Raw genomic sequence first — 23,497 nt, 5'->3', positions numbered from 1 at the left:
ATCTATCCAAAGAGCTTGAAGTCAGCAATTCCAAAACTCCCATGCACCCCAATGTTTACTGCAACGCTATTTACAATAGCCAAGACGTAGAAGCAGCTTAAGTGCCCATCAACAGATGATTGGATAAAAAAGATGTGGTATAAAAATATAATGGAATACTACTCAGCCGTGAAAAAGAACAAAACCGTCCCATTTGCAACAAGATGGATGGACCTTGAGGGAATTATGTTAAGTGAAATAAGCCAGATGGAGAAGGACAATCTCTGTACGACTCCACTCATATGAGGAATTTAAGCATGTGGACAAAGAGAACAGATTAGTGGCTACCAGGGCAAAGCGGGTGTAAGGGATGGGCACAAAGGGTGAAGGTTTGCACCTACGACACGACTGACAGACGATAATGTACAACTGAAATTTCACAAGATTGTAACCTATCATTAACTCAATAAAAAATTTTAAAAAAAATTTTTTCAGCCATGAATACATCAGACCTGATGCAGAAATAAAAACCTGCCAGATAAACAAAAGGTGAGAGAGTTAATTGCCATCACACCCCCCACTAAAAGAAATGATCAAGAAGACCTCCATACCAGGAAGAAAGGGGAAGGTTTTACAAAGCCTTGAGCAAGGAGACAGACAGACAACATCAGAAAATAGCAGCCCTCTATCAGAACAGGGTAGCAAACAACTATAACATTAAAGATAAATGGAAGGAAAACATCAGAAATAAATATAATCTCATCATTTTAACCACAAAATCACAAAACAAGATGAAATAAGTTGCGACAACAATAACTTAGAAGGGGAAGAGGAGAGGGATGGAGTCAGTTTAGATCAAGGAAATAAGAGGCTATCAGAAAATGGACTATCTTATCTATGAGATTTTTTACACAAACCTCATGGTAACCACTAAACAAATAATGAGAACAAAGACACAAATGATAAATAAAGAGAAAACCATCATAGAGAACTACCAAATTGAACTGGTAGTCTGAAATACATGGGAAGAGAAACAAAGGAAATACATAACAACCAGAAAACGGGTGATAAAACGGCAGCAGTAAGCCCTCATATATCAATAATCACTCTAAATGAAATGGACTGGATTCTTCAATCAAAAGACACAGAGTGGCAGGACACATTAAAAAACATGACACAACAATATGCTGCCTCCAGGAAACACATGTCAGCTCTAAAGACAAACACAGGCTCAGAGTGAAGGGATGGAAGATGATACTCCAAGTTAATGGCAAAAACAAAAGAAAGCAGGTGTTGCCATAATTCTATCAAAGTAGACTTCTAGATAAAACAGGCAGTGAGAGACAAAGAGGGGCAGCATATAGTGATAAAAGGCACATTCCAACAAGAAGACATAACACTGATAAATATATATGTACCCAACAAAGGAGCACCAAAGTATATAAAATAACTATTAACAGACCTCAAAGGAGATACTAACCACACAATAATAGCAGGGGACCTTAACACACCACTTACATCAATGGATAGATCATCCAGACAGAAAGTCAACAAGCAGATAGTGGAATTAAACGAAAAGCCGGACTAGATGGACTTTATAGACATATACAGAACACTCTATCTAAAAACAGCAGAATAGGGGCTGGCCCCGTGGCCGAGTGGTTAAGTTCACGCGCTCTGCTGCAGACGGCCCAGTGTTTCGTTGGTTCGAATCCTGGGCGTGGACATGGCACTGCTCATCAAACCACGCTGAGGCAGCGTCCCACATGCCACAACTAGAAGGACCTACAACGAAGAATATACAACTATGTACTGGGGGGCTTTGGGGAGAAAAAGGAAAAAAATAAAATCTTTAAAAAAAAAAAAGACTAATTTAAAAAAAGAAGAAAAAAGAGAGGAGGCTTGAATAAATAAAATTAAAAATTAAAGAGGAGAAATTTCAACAGATACACAGCAATGCAAAGGATTATAAGAAAATACTATGAAAAACTATATGCCCACAAATTGGACAATCTAGAGGAATGGATAAATTCTCAGACTCATACTACCTCCCAAAACTGAACCAAGAATAAATAGAGAAATGGAATAGACAAATCACAAGCAAAGAGATTGAAACAGTAATCCAAAACCTCCCAAAAAATAAATGTCCAGAACCAGATGGCTTCTCTAGAGAATTCTCTCAAAGATTCAAAGAAGATTTAATATCTATCTTTCTGAAATTATTCCAAAAAGTTAAAGAAGACAGAACACTTCTCAACACATTTTACAAGGCAAGCATCACCCTGATCCCCAAGCTAGATAAGGACAACCTAAAGAAGGAAAGTTACAGGCCAATATCGCTGATGAACACAGATGCAAAAATCCTCAACAAGATGGCAAACCGAATACAGCAATACATTAAAAAGATCATACACCATGATCAAGTGGGATTTATACCAAGGACGCAGGGATAGTTCAACATCCACAAATCAATTAATGTGATACACCACATTAACAAAATAAGGAATAAAAATCACATGATCATCTCAAGACATGCAGAAAAAATGACTGGAATCATCTTAAGCAGATCCCTGGGAAGATATTTTGATTCAGCTTGGAAATTGTATTTTAAACATAATTAAGAAACTAAGATCTTTGTGTGACCTTTTCATATATACACTTAGAGTTGTAATAAAGTTTCCTAGCCTTAGTTTATGCCCAGATGACTAATGATATTCAAGCTAAAAATGTTAAAGTTCTAGAAAGCAAATTTAAATTCTTCCAGATTTCTAATATTTGGAATCACAAAAGCACAAAACTATAAATCTCAAGTAACGTCTATAAACACATGGCTCTAGGGTATTCTCTTGCAGGCTATTTGCTTCGGTCAAACTTTAATATCTTCAAAAAATTAATAACAACTTACCAAATCCCAAAGTCCAACTTGCCCAGATTTGGCCCCAGCTGTCACCAAAGTTCTAATTTCTGATGGGTGGATAGCTATAGCGAATATTGGGCCTTTGGTAACTTTATTAACAGTATCTTCACTGATGGCCATGCCACTTAAGCTGGCTTTGTAGCTGAGAACATTAAAAATTTAAATTTTAGAAGTAAAACCAATCTCAATAGTCAAAATGAGTAAAAGATGATTCACAAAAGAAAAATCACAATTAGTAAATAAATGTGGGAAAATATTCAACCTCCTGGAAACCAAGGAAGCTATAGTAATCAAAATAGGATGGTACTGATACAAAAACAGGCACATAAATCAATGCATCAACATCATTAATCATCAGGGCAATGCAAATCAAAACTACACTAAGATATCACCTTACTCTCAACACACACAATACACACAACACAGAACTGAAGACCCAAAACTAAAACCACACACTTACAGACAGCTAACCTTCAACAAAGGAGCTAAGAACATACAATGGAGAAAGAAAAGTCTCTTTAATAAATGGTGGTGGGAAAACTGGACAGCCACATACAAGACAATGAAAGTAGACCATTATCTTTCACTATATACAAAAATTAACTCAAAATGGATTGAAGACGTGAAGGTAAGATGTGAAACCATAAAATCCCTAAAAGAAAACATAGGCAGTACATTCCTTGAAGCTGGCCTTAAAAGGATCTTTTCAAGTACCATGTCTACTCAGGCAAGGGAAATACAAGAAAACATAAACAAGTGGGACTTCATCAGACTAAAGAGCTTCTGCAAGGCAACGGAAACCAGGAACAAAATGAAAAGACAACCCACCAACTGGGAGAAAACATTTGAAAATTATATATCCAACAAGGGATTAATCTGCAAAATATATGAAGAATTCACACAACTCAACCACAGAAAAACAAACAACCTGATGGAAAAATGGGCAGAGGATATGAACAGACATTTTTCTAAAGAAGATACACAGATGGCCAATACGCACATGAAAAGATGGGCAACATCATTAATCATCAGGGCAATGCAAATCAAAACTACACTAAGATATCACCTTACACTTGTTAGAATGGCTCCAATCACCAAGACAAAAAACAACAAATGTTGGAGAGGATGTGGAGAAAAGGGAACCCTCATACACTGCTGGTGGGAATGCAAACTAATGCAGCCACTATGGACAACAATATGGAGATTTCTCAAAACTTAAAAATAGAAATACCATTATGACCCAGCTATCCTGCTACTGCACATTTAACCAGAGAACTTGAAATCAACAACTCAAAGAGACTTACACACCCCTATGTTCATTGCAGCATTATTCATTATAGCCAAGATATGTAAGCAACCCAAGCGCCCATCGACTGCTGTTTGGATAAAAAACATGTGCTGTATATATACAATGGGATACTATTCAGCCATGAGAAAATGGTCCCACTCACAACAACATGGATGGACCTGGAGGGTATTATGTTAAGTGAAATTAGCCAGGCAGAGAAAGACAAACACTGTATGACTTCACTCATATGTGGGAGACAAACTAACACACGGACAAAGAGAACAGTTTAGTGGTTACCAGAGGGGAAGCAGATTGGTGGGTGGGCCACAAGGGGTGAAGGGTACATATATATGGTGACCAACAAAAGATAATGTACAACTGAAATTTCACAATGTTATAAACTATTATCATCTCAATTAAAAAAGGATATAAAAGATTAGAATATTATCAACCTGACCTATTTCATATTTATAGAATACTGCAGTAAACAATTCCAAAATACATATTTTTTTTCAAATACACTTGGGACATTCACCAAGACACACTATATGCTAGAACGTATCAAAAAACACCAAAGAAATGAAATCATACAGAGTATATTTCTGGATCACAATGATATTAAATTAGAAACCAACAATTAGAAGATATCTAAGAAATGCCCAAATAGCTGGAAATTAAATAACGCATTTCTAAATAATTCATGGGTCAAAGAACAAATCACAAAGAAAATAAAGTAATAAAAATATAATCAGAATGTGTGGGAAAGCAGTACTTTGAAATTCACAGCTTTAAATACTTGCATTAGAAAAAAAACAAAGTGTATTATCTATGATCTAAGCAACAGGCTGGCAAACTACAGTCCAAAAGGCAAATCCAGCACACTCACTGTTTTCATACGACCAGCAAGCTGAAAACAGTTTTTATATTTTCTAAATGGCTCGGGGGGAGGGGAATCAAAGGAACGACAATATTTCATGACACGTGAAAATTATATGAAATTCAAACGGAAGTGTCCAAAGCCATGCTCATTCACTTATATATTGTCTACAATAAAAGAGTTAAATAGTACCTGCCATAGAGACAACACAGTTCGCAAAGCCTAAAATATTTCTTATCTGAAATATTTACAGAAAAAGTTTACTGATCTCTAATCTGAGCTCCCACTTCTAGAAGCTAGAAAAGTAAATCAAACAGAAAGTAGAAAAAAAGTATTAAAAATAACAAGTAGAATTCAATTAAATAGAAAACAGGAAGGAAAGAGAAAAACAAAGACAGATGTTGGTTCTTTGAAAGAGTAATGAAAGTGATAAAGCTCTAGCAAGAAAGATCAAAACAAAGATGAATCATAAATTATCCACATCAGGAATGAAAAGAGGAACATCATTATAGATCCTACAAATATTATTAGTTAATACAGAAATATTGCAAAAACTTCACACCAAATAATTCAAAAACTTAGATGAATGTGCAAACTCCTTGAAAATACTTGACCAAAACTGAAACAAGAAATAGGAAAGCTAAACAACCCCAAATATATTAAAGAAATCAAATTTACAATAAAAGCTACCCCACAAAGAAAATTCCAGTCACATTCCAGAAATCCCACTCCAGAATTCACCAATGAATTCTACTAATTATTTAAGAATGAAATAATACTAAGCTAACACAAGTTCTTTCAGAAAAGAGAAGCAGAGGAAACAGTTCTTGACTTGTTTTATGATACCAGCATAATCCCGATCCCCAAATCTGAAAGTATTACAAATCAAGACAACTAAAGACCAAAACTCTCATGAACATAGACATACAAATCCTTAAAAAACAAAAACAAAACAAACAAAAACAAACGAACAAATTAAATTCAGCAATACAAGTTTTGTTTTCCATTCAAAAAAATGTATGTACTACTCCATATTAAAAGAACAAAAGAGGAAAATCTGAAGGCCATCTCAATAGATGCACAAGAATCTTTGACAAAACTCCACAACGTGATAAAAACTTTTAGCAAACCAGAAGTGAAAGAGATCTTCCTCAAACTGATAAAAGATAATCATGGAAAACATTTAGCTAACTTCATACCTAATGGTAAACAAACTCTTCTCCACTAACATCAGTAACAAGACAAGGTGTTTGCTCTCACCACTTCTACTGAACATTGTACTAGAGGTTCTAACCAATGCAGTAAGTGAAGAAAAAGAAATAAAAGGCCTAGAGATCAGGAAAGTAAGTAAAACTGTCACTATCCGGTATATGATATAATTATATATGTGTAAAACTGTATGAAACCTTAACAAAAGACCAGATTTATTAAGTGAATTTAGCAATTTCACATAGTACCAGGTCAACATAGAAAAACAAATTATATTTACATATATCAGCAACAAACAACTAGAAAGTAAAACTTTTAAATGCATACCATCTAAAACACATCATAAAACACCAATTATCTAGGAATAAAACTAATGAAAGTTGTGCAAAATCTCTTCATTACTGGGAGAAATTCAGAACACCTAAATTAATGAGAGATATGATCATGAATTGGCAGGCTCAATATTGTCAGGATGTCCATTCTCACTAAATGATCCACATATTCCCTGCAATTTCTATTATAATTCCAGTAGACTTTTTTTGAGAAATAGAGAAGCTAAGTCGAAAATTTACATCTAACTATAAAGGATCTAAAATAATAAACTTGAAAAAGAACAAAGTTGGAGGACTTATACTGTCTCATCTCAAGACTCACTATAAAAGTTACAGTAATAAAGACAGTATAGTACAGGTCTAAAGATAGATACACCTATCAATGGAAAAGAATACAGGCATACCTTGGAAATATTGCAGGTTTGGTTCCAGACAACCACAATAAAGTGAATATCGAACGAAGCGAGTCACATACATTTTTTGGTTTCCCAATGCATAAAGTCATGTTTACACTATACTGTAGGTCTATTAAGTGTGAAAAAGCATTATGTCTAAAAAATAACATACATACCTTACTTAAAAAATACTTTATTGCTAAAACATGCTAAGCATCATCTGAGCCTTCAGTGAGTCATCATCTTTTTGTTGCCGGAGGGTCTTGCAAAAAACGCAAAATCTGCGAAGCGCAAAAAAGTGAAGTGCAATAAAACGAGGTATGCCTGTACATTCCAGAAACAGATCCACACATATATAGTCTGACTTTCAAGCGAGATATCAATTAATCTAACGTGGAAAGTAAAGTCTCTTTAACAAATGTTGACTAACTGGATCCATGAGGGGTGGGAAAGAGAGGGAAAAACTTCTCCTTCCTTCCTTCCTTCATTTATTTATTTATCTGCGTATTATAGTCTCATGAGTTATTTCATTCCAGAGGATATAATTTTACTACCAAAGCCCTAGAATGAGACATTTCTTCAAGGAGCCCTAGTTCCTTTTAGTGGAAGATAGTATTTAGAAACGAAAGTCTGGTTGCTAAGTGCCCATGTTCAGCAGAGCACAGAAATATATGAACAGATGCATATTTGTAGGTTTGTGTGTGCATTTATATAAAGGGAGGGAAGGAGAAAGAGAGAGAGAGAATATGAATATGAATGAATCTTAAAACAAATTATCTTTTCCTCCATTAAATTCAACCAGTCAGTGTGAGCTTCCAATTTTTTTCATTCCATAATAAAAAGTAAATTACTTCACTAATCTAGTTGTTAAAGAACACATCTAGAGAGATTTGCTTACATGAACAAGTGGGATTAACTCTGGTAGAAAGGAAGAAAACTCCCAAAAACAACCTATGAAGCTTGGTAATACAAAGATTAAAGAGTTAGAACAAAGTTTTCATCTAACCAGGTTTTCAAACTAAGGGGCACAACCCCTCAGTGGATCACGAAATCAATTTCAAGTATTAAGATCACCTTTAAAAGGAGAATAAGAAACAAGAGAATAGAAAAAATTCAGAGCACATCAAATATACTAAGGGTGAGTTTTGCTTCATATGTATGAATGTAGTATAAGCTATACTTCTTTCTTTCAGAGTTAAACGATCTAAAAACAGTGATTTAATATAGCAGGTAAAGGATTTCACTATTAGAATTATAACCATATCAAAATTGATGACCCTTAGCTATGAAAGAATAAGAGTATTTAGGTAAGAACAGAGGAAAAGATCATTTTTGTTATGGGAAAACTCTAGAAACCACCTATTTAGAAAGGTGTACAGAGACTCCTAGTATAAAGCAAATATATTTTAGTTGTGAGGGCTTCACTTCAAATATACATCAGAAATCTCACCATGCTAAAAGCAGAAAGGCTGCATGTGAGCAATTCCTGAGTGCTCTTGCTGAAAATTTCCTAATTCTGAAATCAGAGAAGGGATAAGTCTTTGAATCATAAAATCTGGATTTGAAAGAAACTAGAGACTTAATTCACCCTGTATGGGCAAAATTGGTCCCCCAAAATTCATATTTTGAAGCCCTAACCCCCAGAACCTCAGAATGTAACTATATTTGGAGATAGGGCCTTTAAAGAGGTAATTAAGTTAAAATGGGGTCATTAGGGTGGGCCCTAATCCAAATAGGGACTAGTGTCCTTACAAGAAGAGGAGTTTATGACACAGACAACACACAAACCAAGGGGCAACCACGTGAGGACACAGCAAGAAGGCAATCATCTGTAAATCAAGGAGAGAGGTCTCTGAAGAAACCAACCTGCCAACACCTTGATCTTGGACTTCTAGCTTCCAGAACTGTGAGAAAATAAACTTCTGCTGTTTAAGCCACCCAGTCTGTGGTATTTTGTTATGGCAGACCTAGAAAACTAATACACACGCTTATATTCATAAATGAACAACCTATGTTTAGATTACCCAGTCTCATGGCTAATTTATGCAAAGTTAGGACTAGAATACAGATTAAAACTTGTTATTAAATATAAAAATTGATCAGTGATAATAAACTGGCAAGGAACACCAGTAGCCATTGGTCCTAGAAACCATAAAAGTAAAAGAAGAGCAAAAAAGTAGGCTGATATGAGGAGAGCAAGTTTCAAAAGTCCAGACTCATGAGACACGCATGAAAGGAATGTCGGATACCTTAGAAGGGACCATAGCTCAAAAAAGAAAGCTAGGGGCCGGCTCCGTGGCCAAGTGGTTAAGTTCGCACGCTCCACTGCGGCGGCTCAGGGTTCGGATCCTGGGCGTGGACATGGCACTGCTTGTCAGGCCACGTTGAGGCGGCGTCCCACATCCCACAACCAGAAGGACATGCAACTAAGATATACAACTGTGTACGGGGGCGTTTTGGGAGATAAAGCAGAAAAAAAAAAAGGAAGATTGGCAACAGAAAAAAAAAAAAAGCTAGACTAAAAAGTTCAATTCTAGCCACGAAGCTTCAAAAGTCCAAAAGAAAAGAAAAAGGAAAGGTATCAAAGAAACCAAAGTGGCAGCACAGGGAGTTGTCTAATTAACTTGGTTTTGAAAAGGACACTTGTAGAAATAAGAGAAGCATCCTATCATCCAGTCAGAAAGACTCAAGACAGAGGATAATGATATATGTAAAACACACTAGGGGAAAAAGTTTCTTACAGTTAAGAACAAGCTTCAAGCTTTGAGCTGATGATAGAATATAAATAAATGACAAAGCAGGTAGCATAGGAAGACTCAACTTTCATTTACTTTCATCAAGAATAATTTTCAGGGCCGGCCTCATGGCTGAGTGGTTAAGTTCACATGCTCCACTGTGGTAGCCTGGGGTTTGCCGGTTTAGATCCTGGGTGCAGACCTACACACACTGTTCATCAAGCCATGCTGTGGCGGTGTCCCACATAGAAGAACTAGAATGACCTACAACTAGGACACATAACTACATACTGGGGCTTTGGGGAGAGGAAAAAAAATAATAAATTTCAATCTTTACACAACATAGATGATACTATAAAGACAATATCCAGCTACTCTGAGACCAAATGATACAGGAGAAAAAGCACAGGGATCAGAGTCAAATGTACCTGGGTTTAAATCCCAGCACTGTCGCTCATTGGAGATGGAGTAGTGCAGAGAAGTGGAAGCTCTGAAATCAGGCTATCCAGGTTCCAATATCAGTGTTGCTACTTAAAGCTAAGTAACCCTACATGAGTTACTTAACCTCCCTGTGCCTCTGTTTCCTCATCTGTAATACAGAGAAGACAGCACCTACTTCATACGGTTTGTAAGGCTTAAAGGATTTATTACACTTAAAGCACTAGAACACTGCACAGCACACTGTAACTGCTCAGTAACTGTTAGTAATTGTTGTACTTGTTCTCTATGGGGCAAGCTATTTCTTATAATTATTCTTGCTGTTATTGACATTGTACAAGTTACCTAAATTCACCAAACCTCATTTTTTCTCTCCTATAAAATATCAAAAGATAGTTAAGGAGATGACTAAGGAGATACTGGATATAAAGCACCTAACAGACATTAAAAAACATTAAGTGCCAACCCCTACCCAAATTTTGAAAAAGATGATGATGTTGTATTTAAGATACTAAACATAAACAAGCATTGTATAGATACTTAATAAAATTTTAGAATATATTATCAAGAATGTGGTTTAATGACAAATGTAGATAAGAAATAACAATTAGAAATAAGCTCATTAGGAATAATAAATGACAAACTAACCTTTTAATTTACTCCTAACACAGAGTTAGTACACTAGGAAAAGCAACAGTGTACCTTGATTTCAGTAAGACATTCAAATGAATACTAATTTTCATAATCTTACAGAATATAACAAAGAAATCTGGGATGAATAACAAGATGATTAAATGAATTTGTAGCTGCAGGAAAAATTTTGCCCCAAAATATTAATTAATGAATAAGACAGTGTGCAAACAGCTTTCTAGTGGCCCTATCCTATTTAACATCTTTGAGTAAGTAAGAATTAATGAAAAATCCTAGATTTTGGTTTTCAAAAGAAAGGAACTTGACAGCAATTTCATAAAAAACCCTGAGTGTTTTAGTTGACATGGGAAAAAGCCTGCTGACCAACAAAGATGGATCTAACTACTAAAGGATAAAAAAAAAAAAACATATGATAGATGATATAATATACCACCACACTGATAGAAAAATGTCCAAATCAAAGGAAGTAAATATGAACAGAAGTTAGAGGACATAGGAAAAACCTGTCTTCACTTCTGGTTGTTACCTTTTGTGAACAACAGAAAAGGGCGACCAAGATGGTGATCTGTATATCTGATCTGGATATACTGTCATATAATGAAAACAAGAAATATTTAGGCTACACAGTAATGAAGGGTTTGCACTTGCATATGCAAAAAAAAAAAAAAAAAAAGAGAGAGAAAGTAAAGGGTAGATATATTTTCCTTAAGATGACAAAGAACTTCACAATATTTAGAGTTTTTCAGAGAATGAACTAACACATTGTAATATTCCCATCAACAGCAGCTGATGACGACCCATCAGGAATTTACAGATTCAAGAATTCATGTTTCTAGAAGGCATTAGATCTTTGCTATACAGTAACACTAGAACACTACTAGGTTTATAGAAATTAACTCAAAGAAACTTTTTAAAAATTCTAATTATTTAGAATTAACAAAAGAAATTTTACCTATATTATTAGGAAAACAAAACAAAATAAAATCACCAAACAAAAAGAAAAACTCTACAAACACAGAATACTTCTAAATCTTGGCCAATGGTTCCCATTAACTAGACTTTGTTAGTTCTAGGATGACAAAATCTACCACTATCAACAGGTCACCACAGTGATTTATTTTTCTACTTATCTAAGTAAGAAACTTATATAATGAAAATTTTATTATATATATAATAATCCCAAGAAAGAACACAAGATTAGTAAAGTGATAAAATCTACATACAATGAATAACAGTATCCATGTATAGAGTGCATTAAAATTTCTCAAACTGCTTTTCCACTTGTTTGCCATCTGATCTAAAAACAACTCTGAGGTAGACAAAGCAGTTGGTATTAGTCCCATTTTACTGTTTTCCTGAGGCTTAGAGGGGTAAATAACTTTCCTAAGGTCACTCAAGTTGGTCCAGAGTACGAATCTGGAGGATACAACTCCTGGTCCGTATCCACTATTTCTTTAATAACTTTCTTTTCTCTTTAATGAAGTAATACATTTTCATTGTACAAATGTTAAATGCAGACAGATAAATCACCTCCCTAATTAGACAATGTATTATTGACAAGAAACTTTAACTTTTCTGTGAAACGAAAAAAAAGGAAGTAAAAGAAACAATTCAAGTAAAAGAATAAGGAAAAATTTCTTTTTTCCCATAATACCATGCTGAAAAAACAAAAGGCTAAGTGTGTATCAATTAAGTAGAATAAATAAGGTTTTCGTGAATGGTCACTAAATATTTTTCAAGTTAATTCTCTTAAAATAACATCAAAATATAGACATTCTCAATACGCTCTGGCAATATTAGACTTCTCATCTTTATATGCTTAAAGAAAACAACCTAAACTTCACTTTTAATGACATAAGTACAAGGTACTAAAACTATTACCTTGGTTGTGCTTCCTTTAATGAATTTTTTAATTGAAGACAACAGGCCAGTTTCATTCTTCGGTGGTTTTTCCCCTCCTGAAGGCAGGCTATCATCAACTTCTGAATATTTCCTCTTTGCTCTGGCAGTGCGTTGTGTTGGGATTTGATTTGATTGCTGAGAAGCTTTCCGTGTTCTCAGCCTCATCTTTTATGGGTGCCACATGTAAAACTATAACAGAAAAATAACAAGGGTTATTAACTAGGCCCAGTGTATCCATACGTGCCCAGCTTATACAGTAAAAATCTCTTGGTTTAAAAAAAGTCCAGGTCTCCACAAGACTGAAATAGGAAACTAACATTTTTAAGTGAAAGGCATTGTGCTCTGAACTTTATATACATTATCCGAAGAAACCTTCCTAACAACTTCTGAAATACTATATCCTATGATCTAACAAAGTAAGAGTAACACCAAAGAGTGTTCATTCCCTTTCCACAGCACTATGCTGCCTCCACTCATGCTGACATTAATCACTTAATCACTCATTCAGCAAATATTTATTTGACCACATTTGAGCCAGCACTGGGCTAAGTGAGCACCTAGCAAACAATAAACAAGATATAATATATATAAGATAGGGAAGGTTTTTGCCCTCTGGAGCTCACAATACAGTGGAAAAAACCCTCAGTCAACGAATGGATTAATTCCATGAGCATGATTTTAATAATCAACAATCATACAAGTGTAACAAGAGCAGTTGGATCATTTTGTGGGAATCAATCTTACTATATATAATGATACTTTAAAAACTAAATTCAGGGGCTGGCCCGGTGGTGCAGCAGTTAAGTGCGCACATTCTGCTTCGGCGGCCCAGGATTCACCGGTTCAGATCCCAGGTGCAGACATGGCACCGCTTGGTAAGCCATGCTGTGGTAGGCGTCCCACATATAAAGTAAAGGAAGATGGGCACGAATGTTAGCTCAGGGCCAGTCTTCCTCAGCAAAAAGAGGATTGGCAGCAGATGTTAGCTGCAGGCTAATCTTGCCCAAAAAGAAAAAAAAAAACTAAGCTCACATCAGAAAGAAAATATGAGGCAATCTACTTAACTCTCTCATTTTATGCACGAGAAAATTAATGGCTGGTAAAACTGTCCCAAGACTTAGAAGTAAAGAACATATACCCTGAACTAGAATTTGTGAAACAGAATACAAAAACTACTAAGAATTAAGAGATATGAATTCTAATCCTACTTCAATAATAGCTAAGCTATAGTCATTTAACTGTGTTTTTTTTCACCTGTATAAAGAATACATTCATCTTACCATCTTGAAGCTGAAAATGAAAAAGGAGTTAGAAGAGCCTATAAAGTGTAGAGGACAATATAGCCGTTCACAACACTGAATGCATTCACAGAGAAGTCTAAATCCATTTAAGCACTCTAAACTCCTAAAGGTGCAGAAATTCCTGGCAAAGGATAGGGTCTTCACTGACCAATTAGGAAGCTTAAGAAGTTATTTACTAACTCAACATAACAGTCACAGAAAAAACATTAGAAGCCTTTTAAAAAAATATATATATATATAAACACACACACACATATACATATATATAATCTACTTCAACAAAAAAATACAAACTCAGGAGCTGGCCCCATGGCCAAGTGGTTAAGTGCGTGCACTCCGCCTCGGCAATCCATGGCTTTGCCTGTTCAGATCCTGGGTGCAGACCTACTACCACTCATCAAGCCATGCTGACGTGGTAACCCACACAGCACAACCAGAAGGACTTACAACTAGAATATATAACTATGCACTGGGGGTCTTTGGGGAGCAGAAGAAGAAGAAGAAAGGAAGACTGGCAACAGATGTGGCTCAGGCACCAATATTTAAAGAAAAAAAAAAGAACAACAAAAATCCAAACTGAAAGGATTCACCAGAGGAGTCCCAAAATCTTTCCAAATAACATTTTCTTTCCGACCACCAATGGTGCTCAGTTTTAACTTGCCATCCCCAAATAAAATAAATATTGCCTTTTCTCCTGAAGTCAATGTTAACTTCTAAAGGGATTTATCATTCAAGACTGTATTACTGACTTAATAATCCTATTAACAGTGTATAAGTTTTGTCTTAATTCCTTTTGCTTCAGCATAGCACTCCTTAGAAAACGAAAATTCTCATATAGCAAATACATGGGAGAATTCTTCAAAAAGAAAGTTGTTTTTAATCAATTTCTATAATTGTGTTTTGGGGATTTTTTGCTGAGGAAGATTCACCCTGAATGAACATCCATTGCCAATCTTCCTCTTTTTGCTTGAGAAAGATTGGCTCTGACCTGTCATCTGTGCCAACAGTCCTCTATTTTGTACGTGGGTTGCTGCCACAGCACGGCTGCCAACAAGTGGTGTAGTCTGCATCCAGGAACCAAACCCAGGCTGCCAAAACAGAGCACGCCGAACTTAACCACTAGGCCAAGGGGCCAGCCCTTGTAAATTTTTTAAGTCTTTTCAAAAATACCTAAGGATGAACCTATCTTAAACTTTGAATCATTAAATTGGAATTATAAAATTTTATGAAATAACACAGTGACATAAAGTAAAGTAGGTCTTAAAAGTCTAAAGACTTACAGGTAATCCAGTCTCATGAGGTTCAGCTCATTAAAACTTAAATACTTACTGGTCACTTGGTACCATAATGGTAATGAAAGGAGGAAAACAATAATCTCAGCCCATGAGAATCAAAAAGTCTAGCAGGTAAGTATAAATAGTTTTCACAGTGTATATACAAAACGCTAGATCACTTTGCAAGGAGAGAGTGAAGAAGGTTCTGGGAAAACTTAGGAGAAAGATCCTCAGAATTCAAAAACAACCAGTGAGTACTCACCGGAAAGAAAAAGCATTTAAAGAACAAAGCTGAAATGTAGAGGGTTTTTGTCCACTCCAATAGTGAGTTGTAAAAGGTGTACTTAATACGTCCAAAAGGGCTGGAGCAGTCAAGCACTTATGAAACTTCAAAACTGACCACTCATACAACAGATGAGGAAAACACATACTTTTCAATCTCACATGGAATGCTCTCCAGGATAGATGATACACTGAGCCATAAAACAAGTCTCAATAAACTTCAAGACTAAAAGCTTACAAAGCATGTAATCTGACAATTATAAATCAAAAACAGAAAACCCTAAAAAGGACCAAACACTTAGAAATTAAAATATATATTTATAAATAAATCAAGAGTCAAAAAAGAAATCACAAGAGAAATACAAAATATTTTGAACTGGAAAATAAAAACAGGCCACATCAAAATTTCTGGGATGTAATAAGCAGTGCTTAGAGGGAAATTATAAACACATATGCACCTAATAACAGAATCCCAAAATATATCGAGTAAAAAGTGAAAAACAAGCAATTCAACAATAATAGTTGGAGACTTCAATATCCAACTTTCAATAACAGATAGAACAGCTAGGCAAAAGACCAACAATGAAATAGAAGACCTGAACAATTCTCTAGACCTGAGAGACATATACAGAACACTCCACCCAAGAGCAGAATATATATTCTTCTCAACTTACACATGGAGCATTCTCCAAGACAGACTACATGTTAGGACACAAAACAAGTCCCAATAAATTTGTAAGGATTGAAATCATACAAGTATATGGTCTCAAGCCACAGTGGAATGAAATTAGAAATGACAGGCAGGAAATTTGAGAAATTAACAAATATGCAGAAATTAAACAGCAAACTCCTAAATAACCACTGTGTCAAAGAAGAAACCACAAGGGGAATCAGAAAATAATTCGAGATGAATGAGAACAAAAACACAACATAACAAAACTTACAGGATGCCCTGAAAGCAGTGCTCAAAGGGCAATTTATAGCTGTAAATGCTTATATTAAAAGAAGAAGACCTAAATTCAGTAACAAACCTTCCACCTTAAGAAACTAGAAAGAGAAAAATAAACTAAATCTAAAGTAAGCAGAAGGAAGGAAATAATAAAGAATAGAGCAGAAATATATCAAATAGATAATTAAAAAAACAAAAAACAGAAGAGTCAACAAAGCCAAAAGTTGGATCTTTGAAAAGATAAACAAAACTAACAAGCCTTTAGTTACACCAGCCAAGAAGAAAACAAGAGAGGACTCAACCTACTAAAATCAAGAATGAAAGAAGGGACATTAATACCAACCTTACAGAAATAAGAAGGATTACAAGAGAATACTATGAACAACTGTACACCAACAAATTAGATAACCTACATGAACTGGATGAATTTCTGGAAAGACACAACTAAAATGGACTCAAGGAAAAAAAACAGAAAATCTAAAAGACTCATAACAAGTAAAGAGATTGACTTAACAATCAAACAAAACTTCCCATAGAAAAGTCCAGGACCAGAGGGGCTTCACCAGTGAATTTTATCAAATGACTAAAGAAGAATACCAATCCTTCTGAAACTCTTCCAAAAAATTGAAGAACATCTCCCCACTCAATCTATGAAGCCAGCATTACCCTGATACCGAAGTCAAACGAAGACACTACAAGAAAACTACAAGCCAATATCCCTTGGGAACACAGATGCAAATATCCTCAACAAAATAACAGCAAAATGAATCCAGCAGCTTAATAAAACGATTATAAACCATGAACAACTGGGATCTACCAGGGTGGCTTAACATATGAAAATCAATCAATATAATACACCATATTAAAGGAATAAGGGAAAAAAATCCACATGATCATCTCAATTGATGCAGAAAAAGCATTTCAACAAACCCAACACCTTTTCACAACAAAAATACTCAACAAACCAGGAACAGAAGGAAACTTGTTCAACCTGATAAAAGGCACCTATGAAAAACCCACAGCTCACATTATACTTCATAGTGAAAAGCTAAATACTTTCCTGCTAAGATCAAGAATAAGAGAATGATGTGTCCTCTCGCTGTTTCTATTCAACATTTTACCAGAGGTTCTAGCCAGCAATTAGGCAAGAAAAAGACATAAAAGAAATCCATGTTAGAAAGGAAAAATTAAACCATTTCCTCACAGATGACAAGATCTTGTATAAAGAATAACCATAAAATAATAATAAAAGCAAAAGTTGAATAGACCTCATAAAAATTAAAAATTTTCTGTTCACCAAAAGACGCCAGTAAGAAAATCAAAAGGATGGGGCCAGCCCCATGGCCGAGTGGTTAAGTTCGTATGCACTGCTTCGGTGGCCAAGCGTTTCACCAGGTTTGGATCCTGGGCGTGGACATGGCACCAATCATTAAGCCATGCTCAGGCAGCGTCCCACATGCCACAACTACAAGGACCCACAACTAAAAGTACAGAACTATGTACTGGAGGCCTTTCAGAGAAAAAGGAAAAAAACAAAATCTTTAAAAAAAAAGAAAATCAAAAGGCAAGCAATAAACTGGGAGAATACTCACAAGACATATATCTTGCAAACTACTTGTATACACAATGTATAAAGAAATCCCAAAAGACGATAAAAAAAGACAAACAAGCCAATAGAAAAATGAGCAAAAGATTAGAGAAGATATTTCATAAAAGTTAGATTGGCCACGGGCATATGAAATGATATTCAACATTAATCATCATCAAAAGTTTAAGTTAAAATCACAACAGTATACTAATCCACATCTACTTGAACAGTAAAAATTAAAAAGACTGACAACAATAAATGGTAGCAAAGATGTGGAACAATGAGAACTCTCATATTCCTCTGGTGGGAATATAAGGTTTTTGGTAAATGTAGGGCAATTTCTAATAAACGACACCTAGCCTTTTGATACGGTAACTTCATTTCTAAGTTTTTATCCAAGAGAAACGTAAACAGGTCTACAACATACTTTTACAAAAGTATTCCTAATGCTTTATTTACAATAGCCCCAAACTGGAAATAAGAAAAACGCCCAGCAACAAAAAGGTGAATATTGTGGTGTTTTTATACAGTGGAATAATAATTAGAAACAGAAAGCAACAATTACTAATATCATCAACAACATGAAAAGATCTCACAGACATTACGCCAAGTAATGGCAGACATAAAAGACCATATATTTGATGACATTATTAGAAGTAAGTGTATCAGAGGCAAAATAACTTAAGGAGAAGAAAATCACAATAGTAGTTGCCTTGGGGAAAGGTAATGTCCTATGCTGTGATAGGGATGTGGATCGATTTGTTAAAACTTTCAGCTAACATCTATGTATTTCATAGTATATAAATTTTACCTAAATAAACACCTGTAAAAAGTTCTTATGAACATTAACCAACCAGGTAGGAGGAAGTTGGGAGTCTGTGAAGGCACAGATGTGACAAAAAAGACAAAATGTTACTAACTACTGTAACTGAATGATGGTTATATGGGGATTCATAATATCATTCTGTTTAGTTTCTGCATATGTTTGATACTTTCCATTAAAAAATAACAACAACAGGACCAGCCCAGTGGCATAGTGGTTAAGTTTGCACGCTCCATTTGGGCAGCCTAAGGTTCACATGATCCACTTCAGCAGCCTGGGGTGAACAGGTTCAGATCCTGGGTGCAGAGCTACACATGCTCACCCAGCGACGATGTGGTGGCATCCCACATACAAAATAGAGGAAGACTGGCACAGATATTGGCTCAGGGACAATCTTCTTCAAGCAAAAAGAGGAAGAATGGTTGGGGCTGACCCTGTGGCCGAGTGGTTAAGTTCGCGCACTCCGCTGCAGGTGGCCCAGTGTTTCGTTGGTTCGAATCCTGGGTACAGACATGGCACTGATCATCAAACCATGCTGAGGCGATGTCCCACATGCCAAAACTAGAAGGACCCACGACAAAGAATATGCAACTATGTACCAGGGGCTTTAGGGAGAAAAAGGAAAAAATAAAATCTTAAAAAAAAAAAAAAAAAAAGAGGAAGAATGGCAACAGATGTTAGCTCGGGGCGAATCTTCCTCACCAAAAAAAATAAATAAATAACAAAAACAAAAGCCCTGACTACCAGAGCTACTGACAGGGTTCAAGACTCAGAAGCAAGAGATGAATAAAGTCAAAATACAGCAGGACAAGATCAAATGAGAAAAGCAAAGAGAACGTCTAGAAAAAGTGGGGAAGAAAAACATAAACTAAGCAGTCTCTGACAGTAATCCTCCGTATTTCTGAATGTTACAAGAAAAAAACAGAAAGCTCCATTTAAGATAAAAACTATCTTCAATGAAATATCCTTCTAAAAGTTCAGGAAAACAAACTTCACATTAAAAAGTAACAAATTAAATCAGAGCTCATAGAGTTATCATAAGAAAAAACAAAAAAAGCAAAATAAAACCCCTAACTTCCTACACACAATAAAATTAGAAAAGATAAGCCCATAAAAACAAATCACAGACGTCAGCATCACGGCAGACTGAGTTCTCCCAGGAATCTCTCCCCTCCACCACACAACGAAAAAGACATTCATACTCCAACAGAGGACATCCAAACACAGCACAAAAGACGTCTGAGAAACTCACGCAGCCATATGACAAAGGGCAGAGAGGCCTCCAGGAGGCCCCTGGAATGAGGTGGGACAAGGTAAGAGAAAACTTTGCTGCCTCTCCAAAAGACTGTGATCCTGGACCACAGGCAGCCTCCAAGAGGGAAGAAGTCGAGAAGGGACATTCATTCACGAGACGGTCAAAGGTCCCGAGGGCGCTTACAGCCTAGGGGAAAGCCACTCCCAGGGTGAAAGCCAACAGAGCGGGAAACCTCAACAAGCCAACACTCCAGGAGAGCAGACAATGAGAGCAAAGCAAGAAAACCCCAAGAGTAGGCAGAAGGAAGTGCCCCTCCCCCTACCCGGCCAGCAGGGGCTCCAGTGCCTAGAATCTCAGCAGAACACAGAGGGCTCAAAATACGCAGCTCTTGACCCTCACTCAGTGGCAATAGGCAGTAACTGCAACCAAATAATACCACAGTGTGCAAAAACAGAACAATGCCCTCAAGCAGTATCAAAAACTATATGAAATCTCCAGACCAGAGAGTAAATGACAAACACCCAGAAATCAATCCTGAAGACACAGAAACATATAATCTAAATGACAGAGAATTCAAAATAGCTATCATCAAAAACTTCAACGTGGGACTGGCCCAGTGGCTGAGTGGTTAAATTTGCACGCTCCACTTCGGCAGCCCTGGGTTTTGCTGGTTCGGATCCTGGGCGTGGACGTGTCACGGCTCATCAGGTCATGCTTAGGTGGCGTCCCACATGCCACAACCAGAAGGACCCACAACTAAAAATACACAACTATGTACTAGGGGGCTTTGGCAGAAAAAGGAAAAGTAAAATCTTTAAAAAAAAAGAAAACCTCAACGAATTAAAAGAGAATGTACAAAAAGAGTTCAACAAGTTCAGGAGCTACTTCACAAAAGATACTGAAATTATAAAGAAGAATCAATCAGAAATATTGGAGAGGAAAGACACAATGGAAGAGAAAAAACAAAATATGGATTCCCTGAACGCTCAAGTGAACATCATGAAGGATCAAATCAGCACAATCGAGCACTGAAATGCTTTAGATAGAGGAGGTGAAAGAACTAAGACTAAAAAGAAATAAAGAAAGTCTCCAAGAAATATCCAACTCAATTAGGAAATGCAACATAAGAATTATAGGTATTCCAGAGGGAGAAGAGAAGGAGAATGAAGCAGAAAGCTTGTTCAAAGAAATAACAGTCAAGAACTTCCGAAGCCTAGGGAAGATGATGGAAATCCATGGGGAAGAGGCAACCACATCTCGTAAATATGTCAATGTAAGAAGACCTACTGCAAGGCATATAATAGTGAAACTGGCAAAAGGGAATGATAGGGAAAAAACTACGGGCAGCAAGGCAGAAGAAAATAACCTACAAAGGAAACCCTATCAGGCTTTCAGCAGATTTCTCTGCAGAAACCTTACAGGCTAGGAGAGACTGGAATGACACATTCAAATCTTTGAAGGGGAAAAACTTGAAATCTTTGGAGGACAAAATCTCTGAAGGACAAAAGACAAGAAGACTCTATCCAGCAAAAACATCCTTCAGATATGATGGAGAAATAAAAACTTTCCCAGATAAACAAAAGTTAAGGGAGTCCATAGCCATGAGACCCCATCTACTAGAAATCCTCAAGAAGCCCCTCATAGCTTAAAAAACAGCAAAAGGGAGAAAGGGTTACAAAGCATGGAGTGAGGAGATAAACAGGAAGACAAAATCAGAAAATTGTAGCTATACATCAGAATAGGTTAGGAAATACTCAAGTATAGCATTAAAGATAAAGGGAAAGAAAACACCAAAAACAAAGATAATCTCGTCACTTTAACCACAAACTCACAACACAACATGGAATAAGATGTGAGAAAAAAAATTTAGGAGAAGAGGAAAGGGCCTGACTCAGTTTAGTCTAAGGAAATAAGAGGCTGTCAGAAAATGGACTATCTTATCTATGAGATTTTTAATACAAATCTCATGGTAACCACTAAACAAAAAAGCAGACAGAGATACAAATAATAAATAAAGAGAAAACAAAGAAAGACAACATAAGAAACTACATAACTCAATTGGAAGGCCAAAATACACAGGACAAGAAACAAAGGAAATGCAGGAGAACTAGAAAACGAGTGATAAAATGGCAGCATTAAGTCCTCATATATCGATAACCACCCTAAACGCAAACGGTTTGAATTCTCGAATGAAAAGACAGTGGTGAGATGGATTAAAGAAAAAGACCCAACAAAATGCTGCCTCCAGGAAACACATCTCAGCTCCAACGACAAACACAGGCTCAGTGTGAAGGGATGGAAGATGACACTCCAAGCTAATGGCAAACAAAAGGAAGCAGAGGTCGCAATACTTATGTTAAAATAGACTTCAAGATAAGACAGTCAACGAGAGACAAAGAGGGGCAGTACATAGTGATCAAAGGGACACTCCAACAATAAGATATAACACTTATAAATATCTATGCACCCAACACAGGAGCACCAAAATACATAAAGCAACTATTAACAAACCTAAAAGAGGACAGTAATAATGACACAATAATAGTAAGGGATCTCAACACTGCACTCACATCAATGAAAAGATCATCCAGACAGAAAATCAACAAGGAAACACTGGAATTAAATGAAAAGCTGGACCAGTTGGACTTAATAGACATATATAGAACACTCCATCCAAACAGCAGTATACACATTTTTCTCAAGTGCACATGGAACATTCTCAAAGACAGACCAAACGTTGGGAAACAAGGCAAGCCTCAATAGATTTAAGAAGATTCAAATAATAACAAGCATTTTTCAGCTCACAATGCTATCAAGCTAGAAATTAATTATGAGAAAAAAAGCTGAGAAAGGGACAAAGATGTGGTGACCAAACAACATGCTATTGAACAACCAATGGACCACTAAAGAAATTAAATGAGAAATCAAAAAATATCTGGAGACTAACGAAAATGAAAACATACCATACCAACTCATGTGGGATGTGGCAAAAGCGGTTTAAGGGAAATTCATCGCAAGAAAGGCTCACCTTAACAAAAAAGAAAAACCCCAAATAGGCAATCTCGAACTACACCTAACTGAATTAGAAAAAGAACAAACAAAGCTCAAAGTCAGCAGAAGGAAAGAAATAATAAAAATCAGAGCAGAAATAAATGCAATTGAAACAAAAAAGGCAGAAGAAAGGATCAATGAAAGAAAGAGCTGGTTCTTTGAGAAGAAAAACAAAATTGACGAACCCCTAGCCAGACTTACAAAGAAAAAAGGAGAGAAAGCCCTGATAAAATAGAAATCAAAGAGGAAAA

The 23,497-nt window shown here is 36.1% G+C and overlaps 1 protein-coding gene across 2 annotated transcripts in view; it reads right to left on the bottom strand.

Moving 5' to 3' along the window:
• Positions 1-23,497, bottom strand: part of CTDSPL2 (CTD small phosphatase like 2) — an 86,083-nt gene that overhangs the window by 45,075 nt on the left and 17,511 nt on the right. For both annotated transcript variants that reach the window (XM_046654067.1, XM_046654068.1), the window contains exon 2: positions 12,703-12,912. In XM_046654067.1, the coding sequence (XP_046510023.1) occupies positions 12,703-12,888 (186 nt within the window). In that variant the 5' untranslated portion in view covers positions 12,889-12,912. The remainder of the gene's footprint in view (positions 1-12,702; positions 12,913-23,497) is intronic.

This window comes from Equus quagga, chromosome 2, assembly GCF_021613505.1.
Source record: "Equus quagga isolate Etosha38 chromosome 2, UCLA_HA_Equagga_1.0, whole genome shotgun sequence".
NCBI lineage: Eukaryota > Metazoa > Chordata > Mammalia > Perissodactyla > Equidae > Equus > Equus quagga.
The sequence above is the reverse complement of the archived record's forward strand: the minus strand, read 5'-3'. Positions and strand labels throughout refer to the sequence as shown.